Source organism: Mus musculus, chromosome 1 (genome assembly GCF_000001635.26).
Source record: "Mus musculus strain C57BL/6J chromosome 1, GRCm38.p6 C57BL/6J".
Classification (NCBI taxonomy): Eukaryota; Metazoa; Chordata; class Mammalia; order Rodentia; family Muridae; genus Mus; species Mus musculus.
The window spans coordinates 20055965-20075044 of record NC_000067.6 but is presented as its reverse complement, the minus strand read 5'-3'; the positions used below and the strand labels follow the sequence as shown (position 1 = coordinate 20075044).

Sequence of the window (19080 nt, the reverse complement as noted above, 5' to 3'; positions counted from 1 at the left end):
TCTTTTCTTTCCTTTCCTTTCCTTTCCTTTCCTTTTCTTTCCTTTTTGCTTTTGTTTTTGTTTTTTGAGACAGGGTTTCTCTGTATAGCCCTGGCTGTCCTGGAACTCACTTTGTAGACCAGGCTGGCCTCAAACTCAGAAATCCACCTGCCTAATTTCAGGTATTAGAGGTTACTGATCACCCACCTCTTACCCATCTTTTCAACATTTTCTCTTTGTGGGTGAGTAGGCAGGCTGTTGATTCTCTAGATCAAACATTTTATTTGCTTATTCTCCTTTCAAAGGATATTTGGCTATATTCTGAGTTTGGACAGTTAGGAATAACACTACCATTAACACTTGTATCTAGTTCTTTTAAATGTTCCTAAAGAAGTTCTTTTTGCGCCTTTTTTTTTCATACACAATAATGAGATAAGAAGCAAAATTTTAACTTAAAAAAGTGTGGTTTCAGATGATTCTCAGATGTTCTCTCTCTGTGTAAGAAGTACTTACTTGCTCAACCCCCACTCCACTCCTCCCCAGCCCCCAAACCCCCAGACCCCCGAGACCAAGCAGCAGTGTCTGCAGCTACTCCACAGTTTTCCTGGTAGCAATTCACTTAACTTTGGGAAATCTGTTAGCACCATATTGGCAGACCATGAGGCCCTGGTGTGATGAACACTTTAAGTAAGTCCAGCAAACTTCAATTTTTATATTTGTTCATTTATTTGGTTATATAGAGAACTATCTGATTTGGGCTGGATAGATGGCTCAGTCATTAAGACTACTTGCTGTTTATTTAGTTGTGTTCCCAGTACCTGTGTCAGGGAACTTACAATTGCCAGTAATTTCTGGTACAGGGGATCTAGTGCTCTATTCTAAGCTTCTGCTAGTACCCCCACACAAGTGCTCACACAAATAAGTACATATACATATGCACACAATAGACATGCACACACACACACACACACACATTAAATCTTTTAAAGTACTATCAATACCCTGTGTGCTTTGGAGTGGAAGTTGTTACCTTGTGGGCTATAAGCAGGCTTCCATAATTTAACTTTTTTTTTTTTTTTAATTTGTGAAGACTTTTACCTCAAATGATTACTTGTCCGGGTGAGTAGTTCCAGATATTCTGGAGAGGAGATCATCTTTTCTCATAAGTAGACAATGAGAGAAGATGAAGTTATAATTTTGCAGTGATGGAGAAAGTTAGTCTGAGCATCAAATGAAGAATTTAGAAGGATTTCTCACCATGATGGACAAAGCTAAAACAAAAAGTTTTTACTTTGTATTGTCATCTTGCACTTCTTCCATAATATGAAAATTGAATTTATTATTGATTCATTTGCTTAGTAACTTCAAAAACAGCTTTTCACATGCCTACTCTAGGCTACATATTGATATCTTAATGTACTATTGAAACTTGTTTCTTCTTCCCAAACAGGTACTAATTTTACAGCTCGATCAAGGACCTTCGTTGTCTTGCCTGTGGCTAGCAAGGAGAGATCAACTATCATCTTGGCCTTGTCCCTGTGCTCAGTGGCATCATGGGTGGCTCTGAGCTGTCTCGTTTGCTGCTGGTTTAAGAAAAGCAAAACCAGAAGTAGGTGGCTTAAGGGAGGATGTTAATGAAAATGTCTGAAGTAATCATGTGTAATAAATATATTCATGATTTTCATGTCTTCAAAGAGAAATGCTGATTGTGATTTATACAACTCCATGATACCCCCCATTTCAATAAATAAAATAAAGGCAGGAATTATCTAATCTTCAGTATTAACAAAAATAATAAATGATCACATTGATTGCATACTCAGTACTGACCATGTTCTAAGTGCATTAGATAAGTAAGTTTATTAATTCCTTGAACAAATTAACGATGAGAGGTAGTGATGATTATTCTGCAGTGTAGGTGTTACATGGTGATGTCCAGTAAGAGTAAGTAACATGAGTAGTGTTACCCACCATTGGAAATCCATGCAGTGTGTCTCCAAAGCCTACTCTTTGATGAGGTGGGGCCCATCTATAATTCTACTTCTCACACGCTTAGGTAGAGAAAGGATGATCAGATGTTCAAGATTATACTTGGTAAAATCCTTGAGAGTCTGTTTTGGGTACTTAACTGTGAGATGAAAAGGGAGTAAACACATATACACACTCCCTGGAGGGAGAAAAGCAAATGTGGATAGTTTTCCTTAGCAGTGAATAGTTCCAAATGATCAGGTATTTCCTCAGTCCTGTCCCCAGAAGCAGAATGTCATAGCTTTAGGCAATAACATGCACTCTGAAGGGGAGTCTCTAATGGGACTTCTTATCCTTCCCCTTTGGTTTTGGGGATGAAATGAGAAAAAAAAAGCCGCAGATTTGTCATTAAAAATATTCTCCTTGAAGCTAGAGAAAGCACCCAAGGAGCTGAAGAGGTCTGCAACCCTATAGGTGGAACAATATGAACTAACCAGTACCCCCAGAGCTCGTCTCTAGCTGCATATGTAGCAGAAGATGGGATAGTTGGCCATCACTGAGAAGAGAGGCCCCTTGATATTGCAAACTTTACATGCCCAAGTACAGGGTAATGCCAGGGCCAAGAAGTGGGAGTGGGTGGGTAGGGGAGCATGACGGGGGGAAGGTATAGGGAACTTTTGGGATAACATTTGAAATGTATATAAAGAAAATAATTATATATATATTATTATTATTATTATATATTCTCCTTATACCCAAATCTCACACCATGGACCTTTGAGTATACTGAAGAACCACCAGTGGTAGTAGTAGCCAGCATAAAACTACAGCCTTAAGAGATGACTACCTAAAAGGTGCCCCAATGAGTATATGGATAAGATGCAAATACAGGAAATACAGGAACTATATACAATAGATGGAAACTTTCCTAACTACTAGTATGTTCACTGTGCTTGGATTTTTCAAGGGTCATTTGCATCTGAACAGCATTAATCCTTGAGATCTTATCTCTCTACCCATTATGATGACCTCGGGAGTAGATAAGCTACTAATAAAATCTCTCCCCTTCATTCATGGATAGATAGATAGATAGATAGATAGATAGATAGATAGATAGATAGATAGATAGATAGATAGATAGATCTGGAAGGGGTTCTGAACTGGATTGCCTATAATGTGTCAAATTTCAACTTCTATACTGTTTACATGTTTAAATCTGAGGTTCTGTCTACATTCTGTTTGTATGTATCTACAGTATATGTGTACATGTGTATATGTGAGTGTGTGTGTATAAATGAGTGTATAGGTTTGTATGTGTCTGTGTGTGTATGCTTCTGCCTGTGTTTTGTGATATATGAGTATGTTTGTGTGTATATTTTTATGTGCATGTGTCTTCTTTTATGTTTTTGGATATCTGTGTTTATACATGTACGTGTATTTGTGTGTGTCTATGTATATATGTTGTGTGTATATATTTGTTTATGGTACTTTCTGATTCCTAAGTAGATTATCAAAATCTTTTATGTCATATGATCTTCTGGATTAAGTTATATAATTCTAACTTTTAATTGAATACCTAATTCCACTAGCATTTCACGGGCCACGCGTGAAACCTTTTAAATCTCATTTCTTTTGGATGTGCCCTCAGTTCTAAAAGTAGATTCTTCCTACAGTTATAAACATGAAAGTTGTCTGTCTTGGTCCCTTACTGTTCTCTAAAGCTGTCAATATCTGTGGATTCATGTCTCTGATTTTTCATTGACATATCAGAATTTTCACCCACTGTTAATCTGTTTGGTCATTGGTTAGGACACCCCTTTGAGGCCCATGATTGAAGCACTGCTGCACAAGATGGCACTGTTAGGAGGGTAGATCCTTCAACTTTATGATAGTAAAATACAACATTGACATTTGCAATGTTCAGTTTTGAGGGCCATATAATCTATTTTTTTAATGTCAAAAAAAAGTTGGCTCATGATGTCTTGAGTGGGCTTATGACTTTGTGTTGGGTTGTGTCCGTAACTGTCCTTAGCTATGTGTGGTCACATTCTCATGCTCCTTATAAATCTCTTGGAAGTTTTCTTTGAATGTTTATTGTTTACTTCAAATTAAAAGCTTTAATAGCTTTTGTTGTACTAACTGGTCTTGTCCAATTGAAATATAACATAAGCAGTACTATTTGACACACAATAAGTGTAATGATTTTCTAATTGGTCTCTATCCTAAATATCCAACATATTATTTTGTTGTATAGTAACTATAAAATAAGTGGATATCTTGTTTTTCTCCAAATCTGGTGTGTGTTTTCTATGCACCATACATTTCAACTAAAACTAGGTATATCTCAAGCATTCCAAATCAGCATGTGGCTGCAAATGTATCAGATTATACCAAAAAGTTAGTGATCAGTGTGTATTTTTTATACCATTTCTTAATCTTGAGACACACTATACACATTCTGTTAAATATCACAATTGTGACTGGAGGAGATATGAATGAAAGAAATGCCTTTACATTTAGGTCCTTGTCATTTTTTTAAAAAGTCTTTTAATCTGACAAAACGAGGGAAAAAGGCACTTGTTTTTTCATCACTACAGAAATAAAACCAGAAGACATATCTGAATCCCAGGCTAAGGAACAAAAGAAGAATACCCATAATTCCTCCAAACCCAGAGGACTACAAGCAAAGACAGCAAAAGAGAACACTTTGATGGGAGAAGGTAAGGGGTAAGCAATGAAGACCTCTGTGGGTTAATGGTGGCTCCCTTTTCTCTGATGTCAGGTTAGGTAGTGGTTCAGTTCCAGCCCCTTCTTTGTTTTTGTTTGTTTGTTTGTTTGATGTTTTCTTTTTTTCATTATTTTTTCTTCATTAAATAAAACCCCAGAGCAGGAAGACACAGGACTCTCTGATTCACCCAGCTAGTAGCCAGTTATTTGAACTGACATTTTTATATCTTTTCTTAGAAAAAGATTATTGGTTTCACATTTGAGTTTGTTTAACAGAGGAAAGGGGGAAAGCCAGTGGATAGAGGATAGGCATATAATCTTTCCCTTAGCTGTTGCAAAGCTGCCAATTTGGCAACATTATTGAGTTTGGAAAAGCAGAGGGTGTAGTTGCCAAATGCCTGCTGTGCAAATTAGATTTTAGCGTAGAACCCTCAAGATCTGAGTCAGTATTGCTCAACCCTGCCTTGTTGTTTCCTGGGACTATTAGCAGCATGAATCATTTGCTGTGCTGTGGTATGTGCTCCTGCTTCATTCACAGTATGTTATCATCAGAATCGGTGCAAAGCAAGAAAGCTAAGGCTGTGCCTCAAATGAGTGTCTGGCTTTTCGCCTACTTAAGGGTGCACATTAGGAATGCAATGACCAGAGCACATGGGTTTGCCAAGCATGGATAGTGTGTATAAAAAATATTCACATAATTTCCATGACTCTGAAACATTTTAAAAATATGTTCTAAATAGAATAACAATTCTAGTTCTCCTAATATGTGTCAAATAGCATATTTTCTAGTAGAAAAGGAGAAATGGATTTAGTGGTTCTGAGTTCAGGTTTAACTGAAATCTGCCAGTCAGAAATTATAGTTGAATGAGATTTTTGGTTGTGTGCATGCAATTGAGTGTATTTGTGTGTGACCATGTGTGTGTTTACACACACATATATATGTATATATGTATGTGTGTGTGTGTGTGTGTGTGTGTGTTTGACTGTGCCTTTTCCCAAAGAAGAAATACAATTTTTATTTTTTTTCAAAATTATCCAGCCTCACTCTATACTAAACAATAATAATGATGATGATGATGATAATGGGGTAGTAGTAAAGTGGGGATATGCTAATATTCAAAAATAGAGTGAGAAAAAGAGACCCAAGAATTCTTCGGAGATTCCACATCAAGCCATTTGGATCTTGGGGACTTATCCACCACTTTAAGAGGAAAGCTTCTTGTCCTCTATTGCACACAGATTCAGGGTGTATTTGAAATTGCCTTCTGATCCCCACAGCTCATCTTCAGCTACATTCTTCAGCCACTGGCTGGGGAGAAGCCGGGCTTGCACCTAACCTAATATGGTTATCTACATGGCTCACAGTCTCCTTGCTTAAATTAATGTTATTAAGTGCTCCACAATGACTGGGTTTTATGGGGTAGTTTATTAATAAATTATCAGGAAAAAGACAAGGAATAGGGCTTCTGGGGACCAGTTTAGACTGGAGAGATGGAAACATCAAAGAGACCATTTTATTAGGACATCCATGTTAAAAATAGATGTGCTATCTGAGCCCTCTCGGAGGATCATGCTAGATTTGTTTCCTTATCTTCCAAGCTTTGTCTGGATCTAAAAAACATCTTTTCCAAAAACGCCTAATTATTAAAATGCTTTAAATAAGTTTGGGTTTGTTCCACTATTTACATGACATTTTAGTTTTCCGTTTCCGTCTGTGTTTTCAAATTTTTGGCATTTACTACTAACAGAGTTGGCTTTCCTGCTCGCCAGTGTCTTCCTTCCCTATGGATTCCTTCAGAGACAGAGATGATTTAGAAAGATGGGCTGAGTCTTACTCCTAAATTTAGATACTAAGCTCATTATGTCATGGATGCAAGAGTGGAAGAAAGGAGAGAAGTGTAGAGAAAGGGCCCTTACAGCACACTGCTGCCAAGGGTTTCGACACACTGACGCCATCTTTCCAGTTCCTATATAATGCTTCTCTTCTATGCCTCAGACTTAACAAATCCTCCTTGTGAGATGGGTGAGCAGGAGGATGTGACAGTTGTAGCCATGGAACCATGGAGTTGGACAGACTGGGTTTACTTCTGAATGCCTCCTTTGACAAACTTTCTATTCTCCAGCTTCACAACCAACCTCCCCGTGACTTTTGGTTTCCCAACTGGTAGACTGACATAGTAATAATAATAATCATGGTTAGGGTTGTTGCACACACTGGGTATTAGTTAAGAAAATTAATATCAGCAAAAGTCACAGGGAAGATCGTAGCATATAATGAATTAACCATGTGCTAGGTATTGTTGGATTTTCTTATGTGACATTCACTCAATCTGGGATAGCCTAACTCCTCGTTAGTTTGCTAGCATACTCTTTCAATTGAGGCACTAGATACTAAGTGTTTGTTCTTCTTATGGTTTTCCCTAGTCTTTCTGTAAGGAGTTGCCCTCCTCCCCATTTGGTACAGGACACACCCAGACACAAAATTCCCAGCCCAGAAGAGATTTATTAGCATGGTGGGGGAAGCAGGGGCAAGAAGATGAGGTAGGGTGGAGCAAGGGTCGACTGCCTCTGAATCAGGAGAAGACCCGCAGCAAGCACTAGCTGTTTCTGTTTGTGTGTGTGTTTGTTGTTTGCTTGTTTGTTTTAGCAGATGTGTTTTTTAAAGGAAAAAAAAATGGGGAAGTCCCCGCTAGGGTGGGTTAGGCAGAATGAATGATGAATTTTCATTACTCAATCTTGGTGGTTTTGTCTCAGGAATGAGCCAAAGGTCAAATAAGGGAATAGAGCATGGAGGCTCGCTTTTGGAATGTAGTCTAACAGTTTAGCAAGGGCAAGAAAAGGGAAAGGGAAAGGGCAAGGGCAAGACCTGTCTGCAAGCTTGGGCCTGCTAGAGAGTCTTTCACTTCCATATTTAAGTAAAATGGGAATATATTTCTTATTGGATTAGGAAACACTGCATATGTGCCAGCATAGTAGTAGCTAGCTATGGCCTTGAGAATTCTTTTTTACCCTTCCATTAATTTGTTTATTCACTTTACAGCCTGATTGCAGCCCCCTTCCTTCTCTCCTGCTAGTCTCACCCTTACACCCTGCACCCCTCCCTCCTCCCTCCCATTCTCCTTAGAGAAAGGGAGGGCCCTCTTTTTGGTACCCAGACTCTCTGGCACATAAAGTCATAGCAGGACTAAATGCATCCTCTCCCACTGAGGAGAGAGGCAGTCAGACAAGGCAGCCCAGTTATGGGAAAATAATTCAAAGGTCCACAACAAGAGTCAGAGATGGCCCTGCTGCAGTTGTTAGGGGACCCATATGAAGAGTGGGTTACATGTCTGCTATATTTGTGCAGGGGTAGGGTGGCTAGGTCGAGCTACATGTACACGTCAGTTAGTGGTTCAGTCTCTGTGCCTCTTTATGGGCCCAGGTTAGTTAACTCTGTAGGCCTTCTTGAACTTTTTTTTTTCTTTTGCATGTAATAGTTTCTTTCTCAAGGATAGTAGCTCTCTCTCACAGCAATATAGTCCCCTCTATATGGCAAATGATTTTCCAATGGTCTTGCAGAGAAGAGTCTCAGTTGTAAAACTAAAAAGCAGTAAAACTCAGTCATTCCCTCACTTTCAGATTTCTGGAGACAATTACTTACATTTTCTTGGAAGGATACTTGCAGTGAATGGAGAAAATACTTTCTGACCAGGACTTGGTAAGGGCAATTCATGGTTGGCAGTGTGTGAGACCAAGGATACTGGAATATCACCTGATGCCAGGTGTCAAACCCACAACAGAAATTATTTCATCCCAGATGGCAAAAGTATCAAGCATTAGAAACCTCAAGGGAAGCTCCTCCCTATCTTTGCTACACTTCCATGAGAACCTGGGACAATGAGTGACTAGTGAAGTTTAGTGCTCCTCTTTATATACTGAATATTAATTTACTGTATCATAGTGTCCTGTTGTGTAGTTTCCAGGAATGTTATCAGCTTCCCTATCTAACATCAAATTCAAACATTTGGAGACTCAATTTTAGGGACAATTAGAGAATAGTGTTAGCCAATGAAGAATAAAGAAATCACAACAGACAAATATCAAATCAATGACTGTAGATATGTAACTAGGTGCCAAAAGGGAAAAGAACAATATTTTGAATGACACATCTAGCCCTTGTAGGTCCTCCTGAATCATTTTGTACTGTTTCGAATCTCATTTGTTAGGGACTTGGTTGTCCATTTTGCAGAAATTCTGGTTCATAGCAATATAAGGAAAGGAGTCTTGCATTGCTATCAGAACTCAGAACTGTATTTTCTTTTCTTTTTTTTCTTTACTTTTTATTAGATATTTTCTTTATATACATTTCAAATGCTATCCCGAAAATTTCCTATAACCTCCCCCTCCCCGCCCTGCTCCACTACCCATCCACTCCTGCTTCTTGGCCCTGGCATTCCCCTGTACTGGGGCATATAAAGTTTGCAAGACCAAGGGACCTCTCTTCCCAGTGATGGCCAACTAGGCCATCTTCTGCTACATATGCAGCTAAAGACACGAGCTCTGAGGATACGGGTTAGTTCATGCATCCACTTCTGTATTTGCCAGGTACTGCCATAGCCTCATACGAAACAGCTATAATAGGGTCCCTTCAGCAAAATCTTTCTAGCATATGCAATAGTGTCTGGATAATTATGGGATGGATCCCAGGGTGGGGTAGTCTCTGGATAGTCTATCCTTTCATCTTAGCTCCAAACTTTGTCTCTGTAACTCCTTTCATGGGTATTTTGTTCCCTATTCTAAGGAGGAATGAAGTATCCACCCATTGGTCTTCCCTCTTCTTGATTTTCTTGTGTTTTGCAAATTGTATCTTGGGTGTTCTGTATTTCTGGGCTAATATCCACTTATCAGTGAGGGCATATCTATTTAATGACTTTTTTGTGATTGGGTTGCCTCACTAAGGATGATATCCTCCAGATACATCCATTTGTCCAAGAATTTCATAAATCCATTGTTTTTAATAGCTGAGTCATACTCCATTGTGTAAATGTACCACATTTTCTGTATCCATTCCTCTGTTGAGGGACATCTGTGTTCTTTCCAGTTTCTGGCTATTATAAATAAGGCTTATATGAACACAGTGGAGCAGCATGTGTTCTTATTACCAATTGGAACTTCTGGGTATATGCCCAGGAGAGGTATTGCTGGATCTTCCAGTAGTATTATGTACAATTTTCTGAGATCCATTCTTATCTCCTTGTACAAAGCTCAAGTCTAAGTGGATCAAAGACCTCCACATAAGTCCAGAGACACTGAAATTAATAGAGGAGAAAGTGGGGAAAAGCCTCAAGGATATGGGCACAGGAGAAAAATTCCTAAACAGAACAGCAATGTCTTGTGCTGTAAGATCAAGAACTGACAAATGGGACCTCACAAAATTGCAAAGCTTCTGGAAGGCAAAAGGCACTGTCAATAAGACAAAAAGGTCACCAACAGATTGGGAAAGGATCTTGACCAATCCTAAATCTGATAGGGAACTAATAACCAATATATACAAAGAGCTCAAGAAGCTGGACTCCAGAAATTCAAACTGGACTTCTTAAAATTAAAAATGGCGTTCAGAGCTAAACAAAGAATTCTCAACTGAGGAATGCCAAATGACTGAGACGCACCTGAAAAAATGTTCAACATCCTTAATCATCAGGGAAATACAAATCAAAACAACCTTGAGATTCCACCAGTCACACAGTCAGAATGGCTAAGATCCAAAATTCAGGTGACAGCAGATGCTGGTGAGGATGTGGAGAAAGAGGAACACTCCTCCACTGCTGGTGGGATTGCAAGCTTGTACAACCACTCTGGAAGTCAGTCTGTATTTTGTTTTCTCTGTTTTCTTGGTCATAGCGCCTTCATCTCCCAGGCTAGAAATATCCAAGTTCTGTTTCTTTCCTAGTTCAGTTTTTCTCATACTTCCCTCTTTCTTGTTTGCTGAATTTTATAAATTTAGACTTCCTCTTTTGATTCTTGATGTACTTATCTTTTTCTTCATTTCACAATATCTTCAGTACAGCCACATTTACTGTCTGAAGGCCTGTGTCTTCCCATCCTCTCCAATTGCTTTACCCCAAGTGTCAGTATTCCTTATGTATAACACAGCATCTCCACTTCAAAATGTTCTCAAATATGTCCACATATTTACCTTCTCTCATTTCTCCCAACTCAAGATGAACCTTTTTACAGATTCCTGAATCTCAGAATTTATACTACCTCCCTCTTGTCAACTTAACATAAGGCTTTCTTATGTCTACCTTATCATTTGATATAAATTTATATCTTCTCTAAGCCTGACCTCATTTACCATAATGATTATTATATTAAAAACCACAGGGAAAGACAGGAGAGATGTTTCTCCAAAGCGCTAAGAAAAGCAAGTGTATTTGGAAACTACTAATTAATAGCATCTCTATAGAGATGCTCATTAAAAGGGGGAGTAAATAGTTCCTTTTTTATTTAATTTTTTATTAGATATTTTCTTTATTTACATTTCAAATGCTATTCTGAAAGTTCCCTATACCCCTGCCTCCCGCCCTGCTCCCCTAAGAAAATCAAGAAGAAGGAAGACCAACGTGTGGATACTTCATTCTGCCTTAGAATAAGGAACAAAATACCCATGAAAGGAGTTACACAGACAAAGTTTGGAGCTAAGACAAAAGGATAGACCATCCAGACACTACCCCACCTGAGGATCCATCCCATAATCAGTCACCAAACCCAGACACTATTGCATATGCCAGCAAGATTTTGCTGAAGGGACCCTGATATATTTCCTATTTTAAAAGCATGAATAAAATCTAGCACTTCTTAAAATAACTTCAAAATTAGCACTGAGATTTCTGTTGCTATACAATATTTTACTAAACATAAAATTTTAGATTTCCTACTCAAATATGTACAGAAAAAATAATTTAATCATTTCACCTTACAATACAGTTTTGACACTATAGTATGTAGTCAAATATAATTCAAAATCAAAAAGACAACATTAGAAACCATTTATAGATTATATTAGAATTTAAAGCTGACTCTTCTTTGTAAAGTTATCCTGGCTTAGGAATTTCATTATAGCAACAAAAAGCAAAGGAACACAATGAATGCATCGGATGTGGTTAGGTAGTACCATGGAAGTGGCTTTAATATGTGGTCAGTTTTGAAGATATGGTGAACCAAATAAGAACTATATTTTGCCAAACAGTTTAAAGAAACACTGAATATGGTAGAGGATGATCATATGTTTATGGTATATGTTTCATAGCTACAAAGACCTATTTACTTATGTTAATGTTATTTCAATCACTTTATACACTGTCAAATGATATAAGATGATTCTAAATTTCTTCATAAAATATTAACCAGTGAGATGGAGTGTCAACCCTCTAAATTAAATTAAGCAAATTGATGCCATGGCTGTGAGAATGATAGGATCTAGCAGAGAGGTAAAATTTATGTTACCACTCTTCACACTCTTCAGATTCTGTGATATATATATATTTGGCTATGATTATGAAAAATATATATTTGGCTATGATTATGAAAAAATATATTTGGCTATGATTATGAAAATAAATCTATCTATTACATCTTAGGTAATTTAGATTTAGAAAAATAACCTATAGTAAAAGTAAAAACAAAACAGAGGTATAGATAATGCCAGCTAGGAGGAAATACAGAGACAAAGTGTGGAGCAGAGACTGAAGAAAAGGCCATCCAGAAACTGTTCCACCTGGGTATCCATGCCATATACAGACACCAACACAGACATTATGGTGGATGTCAAGAAGTGACTGGATCCTGGTATGCATGTCTCTCAAGAGACTCTGCCAGAGCCAGACAAATACAGAGTCAGATGCTCTAAGCCAACCACTGGACTGGGCATGGGGTCCCCAATGGAAGAGCTAGAGAAAGGACTGAAGATGCTAAAGGGGTTTGCAACCCCAATATCAACCAACCAGAACCCCCATCCCCAGAGCTCCCAAGGACTAAACCACCAACCAGTGTACACATGGAGGGACCCATGACTCCAACAGCATACGCAGCAGAGGATGTCCTTGTCAGGCATCAATAGGAGGAGAGGCCCTTGGTCCTGTGAAAGTTTGTGAAGGCTCGATGCCCCAGTGTAGGGGAATGCCAGGTCAGGGAGGCAGGAGTGGGTGAATGGGTGGGGCAGCACCCTCCTCGAAGCAGGAGGAGTTATATTGTATAGGGGCGTTCAGGGTGGTAGGACTGGGAAAGGGGATAACATTTGAAATGTAAATAAAGAAAATATCTAATAAAAAATAAATAAAAAATAAAACAAGAAAGTAAATTTTACAGACATAACTTAGCTGAATAAATTAACCAAACACAACCAGAGGTAGAGTATCTCTAAACCAATACAGTATAAGGTGCGAGGGACCATATGTAAGAGACTAGATCAATTTCCTTCTTTGTTTTGTATTCTCCAAATTTCTCTGCGTTCTGAAGAACAATGCATTGCTTATTAAGATAAACGCTAACTTCTACACAAAGGAATATAGAATCTAATTAGAATACAAGCAGCAGTGTTTATTAACAGTGTTTATTAACATTCTCTAACACATGGGCAGGATTCCCAGTCCTTATGACAAGCAACTGAGTATACTCCTTCTCCTAACTGACCTCCACTTCACATTGCTAGAGTCTCATATAAAGTAACTGTACTGAGGGCTTACGTGGTTCAGCACTGAGCACCATACATAGAGCCAGGGTAAGAAAAACTGTGAACATTTCAGATGAGGGTTGGGAGCCAGAGGATACTGGTTAATTCTTGTGCTATTAAGAGAGAGAGAGAGAGAGAGAGAGAGAGAGAGAGAGAGAGAGAGAGAAGGAGGGAAGGAAGGAAGGAAGGAAGGAAGGAAGGAAGGAAGGGAGGGAGGGAGGGAGGGAGAGAGGGAAGGGAGGGAGGGAAGAAGGAAGGAAGGAAGGAAGGAAGGAAGGAAGGAAGGAAGGAAGGAAGGAAGGGAAAGAGGAAATAAAAAACTAGGGAGAGACAGAGCAAACCATATGTGTGTGTTTGTGTGTGTGTGTGTATGAGAGAGAGAGAGAGAGAGAGAGAGAGAGAGAGAGAGAGAGACCATGTGCTTGCTGTTTGAGAATATTCTCAAAGTCAAACGAGACTAAGGAGCTGCAGAAGTTACAGGTTCATGCACCCATAAGGTCCTCAACACAATGGGTCTGTATTTGGGAAGAGCAGAGATGTCTTGCCCATGTTTTATAATGTTCTCCCTGAAGCTTCATCACACCTGATTACAAGTAGTACGAGACATGGATGGGTTGTCTGAAGTCATGTTTCCATTTTAGCGAAGACCCATCAACAAGAATGATGAGGGAGGCATGTAATTCATATGTTTTGATACTCAGTATTCTTCCTTCCCTAAAACCCAAACATTCAGCTGAAGGCCTTAGGATACATATCTGCTATAAATTCATTTTTTTATCTAATTTGTCTGAGATCTAAGCTTCCTGTGGAGGTCTAAGATCAAAGGAGCCGATTCTTTCTGATGTTGGCAGTGACACATAATGTGTGCTGACTTAGTTCTGTCTATAAGCTCACAGTGGGAGGTGGCCAGCCTCCCTGGGCACCTTTACACTGGGAACTTTCATTTCAGCTGGGGAGTCTGTCAGGTGTGTTGTTGATTGGAGCTGCCATGTAAATAATTCATGGGAGATTTTTTAAAAATGTTTAGGGGTCTGCAAAAGGAAGCTAAGTTTGCATTAGTCTTTTATGAATCAATGCAGACTTGAAAAACAAAAGGACAGGGATATTTCCAAGGAAGGTCTCTCAAAACCAGACTGAGAACATCTTCAATGGGTTCAGAAAAAGCGACATGTGGTGTTCAATTCCTCAGGTCTGTAGTTGTATTGGTTTTATCTAAGGATTACAATTTAAAACCTGTTTTTCTCTTAAAGTCAGTATCTATATGACCAGTGATTCTTGTTCCCGGTTATTTGCTGTTGCTGAAAAACCTTCTTTTCCTCCTGACAAGAACAGTAGTTATGGAGGTGATACCAAGTTCAGTGCAGGCTACATAAGGGGACATGGTGATTGTGCAAAGCTGACAACAGCAAACAGTTCCTCCCTTGAAGGCATTCAAAACCCTGTGAGGAAGAAAGGGCCAACACACAAGTGAAGGTGGCCAATAGAGGCAGCTGCAGAGGCCAAGTCAGTGTGCATTGAGATATAAATCCATGTAGCTGAGCTTTCAAGGAACATTTGTGGAAGGAGTTGCAGACCCTGTAGGAGAATTAGCATAACCAGGAATTTCCTATAGCTCTCAGCAAGATTTTTCCAGTTAGGTGACCATGGCAGATAAATAGAAGGCAACAAGGGTCTGGAAAGGGATAGTGGAGATATAAAGAACACGTGCTTCTCATATATTAATCCATGCAGTATGTAAATTACATGAACAACATGGTTTCTCCTCATTTTCCACTGTGAATACAAAACACCACTCATATTCATCGTTGCAATTGCCTTCATACATCTTCACAACCTTTTTCAATCCACTGTTATAAAGAATTGAAGTTGAAACTGGTACTTTGTGTCCGTTTCTTATGATAAAACAAAGGTGTGCTGACTGTCTTCTAACACAGTAAAGAAGGCAGCACTCAGTGAATTGGAACTGTATAATGTGCCATTTAATAAATCACCATCTTCAATGTATGGGCATGGTAAACGTAGAGGATGATATTACTGTCTACTTCCCAAGAATTTGGACATATCTCTCATTTTTGTAAACAGTAAGGCACATGCACATAAGAGGCATCCTTTTGCATACGTGACATCCTTGCACACATTGGAGAATAGTGTAGACTGGAGGAATGACCATCACACAGCCAACTTCCAGAAGAGGATAGTGAGTACATACCATGACTTCTTTCACTATTACACTGGTTCCTTAAGTCTCTGTGCTTGTCCTAATCTTTCCACAGTATTGGTGTGGTCTTGGCTTCACCGACTCTGTAGAGTCAAATACTTGAATTTTTCCAGGTCTGTTCCTGCTTTATGTGTGGTCTTAGAAAGTTACTTAACTTGTGTCTAAACTCCTTTACATCTAAAGCAGTGACAATAACACTCCATAAATCAGAAAGCTGTTTTGAGAGCAAAATTATATGTGGAATTAGTATGGAACATGTGTTGACTTTTGTAATTGTGATATGTAGCTGATTAAGACTATTAAAGCAAATTTTAGGAAAAATTACTCGTTTGTTTTATTTCTTTTTTTTTTAAGTTCAGTGTTCTGAATAAACATGTTGGTTGGCTTGATGCTTGGCCTTGGCTGTGATATGGATTTCAAATTTGACCCATATTTACAGCTAAAAATATTTGTTAACTTAATAACATCGCATGAGTATTTTTTCTTCGTCTGGGAATGATATAATCACATTTTGGTTACATAGTTAATGTTAATTACAAATTGAGAAGGAAAAACAGTACTTTTTAAGGAAAGTATTTCTAAATTTATTTGGAAATTTGGTGAATAGATGTCATTCAATATTTTATCCTTTGACTATGCTGTCATGATGGCCAAATATAGAACTTGAATATAGAATATAGTAATCAACTGACTGAAAACAAAGCCCATTCTTCCCTTATGTTCTTTTTATAGATATGAGAATGAAGGTCATGCAGGGAATGCAGAGCCAGTTTCCCCAACACTCAATGGATGGAGTGTCCAAAAGGAAAGTTAGCCGCCTTGCTGTTACAGAGGAAAGAACAACTACACCTGCCCCAAAGATTCCCAGAATCACCTGTGTTCCAGGATCTCTTGCTCAGCAGCTGACACTGCAGGAGCCTGGGAACTGGCAGGAGGCCCAACAGCAGTTGCTCAGATACCAGCTGGCAGGCCGCAATCAGCTGCTCCTGTTACGCCCAGACCTCAGGCAAGAGAGGAAACAGGGTCAGGAGCCTAGCCAGCTGGACAAAGGGAGTGACTGCACTGGACTGTCTCAAGAGAAGGCCACTTGCATTCCCACTGAGACTTTCAGCCTCCATACTGCTCCACCAGAAACCATCCAGTAACAGCTGTGGGCATGGAGCACTGTATGAAAAGGAGAAAATGTTCAAAATTATTTCTGCATTGTAAATGGGAAAGGAGAGGTCTGATCTGTTTGGACAAATAAGGAGAATGTGAACTCTAAATCTTTAAACTTTAATATGGAAGACAGTCAGGCAAATGCTTGTATACTGAGATTGTAATCAATCATGTCTCTTGTACCTCTCATTGATCCTAACCAATTCCAGCAAATAATAGGACCTCAAAAACTTGCTGATATTTTCTGGGGTTCAAACTGGTTACGTTGCAGCCAACTTAATACCTGTGCTATAAATACTGAATTTCAGTAAGCAGGAACTGTGATTAAGATTCCCTATAGTCAACACTCAGGATGCTTTAGGCTTGTCTTATGGAAGACCTGTTATAGCTTTAGTTAGCTGATGTTGTATCTGCAGTGCTATAGAAATACCCAGGAGATATTTTACACCAACGTTTACCCTCCCTCCAAACAGAGTTAACTTAATAAAAGTTACTTGTAGATTTTATTTCGTGGTTTAAATTCAGTCATTAACAGGCACTTACTGCATTGGAAACATTATCATTTATCTTCATGAGTACGTGTATAAGAAAGATGATGGTCACATGGGATTTGTTAGGATTTCAGTAAGGAAAAGATGTGTAATACTAAGTTTAGGCAAAAAAAAATAGGTACTATAGTTACATTTTACATTATGAGTATTTGTATGAAATGGGGAAATATTCAAAATTATATCTAAATGGTAAATGGACAAGGAGAGGTCTAGCTGTTTGGACAATGAAGGGATAATATGAACTCTCAATATTTTGACTTATTAGTTCTAATATTTTCTTTTAGTTGGGTCAAATTTACAATGACAAGGAAATTTTCCTGGAAGACTAAACATAACCTAATGATAAAGTGCATTAATAGTTATAATAGAACTGATTGAGGGAGGGCTCTGACACCCGGACTCAGATGAGATCACCATCTTATATCCTGGGTCTCTCAGAGACCAGTTCACACAGGAGAGCATGCAGGTTGCAGAAGCAACAGAGCTTCTTGGACAGGGTCACTTCGGCCTTCATCCTCAGCTAGGAGGTAGAGCTGAGACCCAGTCTTCTGCACACCTTCCCTGCCAGAAGAAAGTCAGCCTCCAGGGAGGGCTCTGACCCCAGGACTCAGATGAGAGCACCATCCTGAATCTCAGGTCTCTCAGAGACCAGTCTGCAGAGGAGAGCTCGCAGAGAGCTTGCCTGCAGAGAGTGCGCTGACCACTGGGATTCAGGGGAGAGTTGGACTCCTAGGAGTGCTGACAGAGACTAACAGAATCACAGGAGCAACAAGCTCCAGCCAGAGTCAGCTAGAATATCTAACACCAGAGATTACCAGATGGCGAAAGCCATACATAAGAATCTTACTAACACAAACCAAGACCACTCAGCACCATCAGAACCCAATCCTCCTACCACAGTGAGTCCTGGAAAAGCAAGATTCAGATTTAAAATCGTATCTCATGATGCTAATAGAGGATTTTAAGAAGGGCATTAATAACTCACTTAAAAAAGTACAGGAGAAGACTGCTAAACAGGTAGAAGTCCTTAAAGAGGAAGCACAAAAATCCCTTAAAGAATTACTGGAAAACACAACCAAACAGGTGATGGGATTGAACAAAAGTATCCAAGATCTAAAAATGGAAGTAGAAACAATAAAGAAAACCCAAAAGGAGACAACCCTGGAGATAGAAATCCTAGGAAAAAAATCAGGAACCATAAATGCAAGCATCAGCAACAGAATAAAAGAGATGGAAGAGACTATTGCAAGTGCTGAAGATTCCACAGAAAACCTGGACACAATAATTAAAAAAAAAAAAAACTGCAAAATGCAAAAAGATCCTAACTCAAAAATCAAGGAAATCCAGGACACAATGAGAAGACCAACCCTAAGGATAATAGGTAGAGATGAGAATGAAGATTTTCATAAGAAGAACAACTCTAAGGATAATACCTATAGATGAGAATGAAGATTTTCAACTTAAAGGGCCAGTAAATATCTTTAATGAAATATAGAAGAAAACTTCCCTAACCTAAAGAAAGAGATGTCCATGAACATACAAGAAGCCTACAGAACTCCAAATAGACTGGACTAGAAAAGAAATTGTTCCCAACACATCATAATCAGAACACCAAATGCACTAAATAAAGATGGAATATTAAAAGCAGTAAGTGAAAAAAGTCAAGTGACATATAAAGGCAGACCTATTGGAAATACACCAGACATTTCACCAGAGACTATTAAAGCCAGAAGATCCCGAATAGATTGTTATACAGACCTTAAAGGAAC

The 19080-nt window shown here is 38.8% G+C and overlaps 1 protein-coding gene across 1 annotated transcript in view; it reads left to right on the top strand.

Annotated features, from left to right (window-relative positions):
- Pkhd1 (polycystic kidney and hepatic disease 1) overlaps positions 1-17266 on the top strand; it is a 560304-nt gene extending 543038 nt beyond the window's left edge. The window contains exons 65-67 of the mRNA NM_153179.3: positions 1430-1588; positions 4545-4667; positions 16335-17266. Of these exons, the coding sequence (NP_694819.2) occupies positions 1430-1588; positions 4545-4667; positions 16335-16747 (695 nt within the window). The 3' untranslated portion in view covers positions 16748-17266. The remainder of the gene's footprint in view (positions 1-1429; positions 1589-4544; positions 4668-16334) is intronic.
- The last annotated feature ends 1814 nt before the right edge of the window (positions 17267-19080 follow it).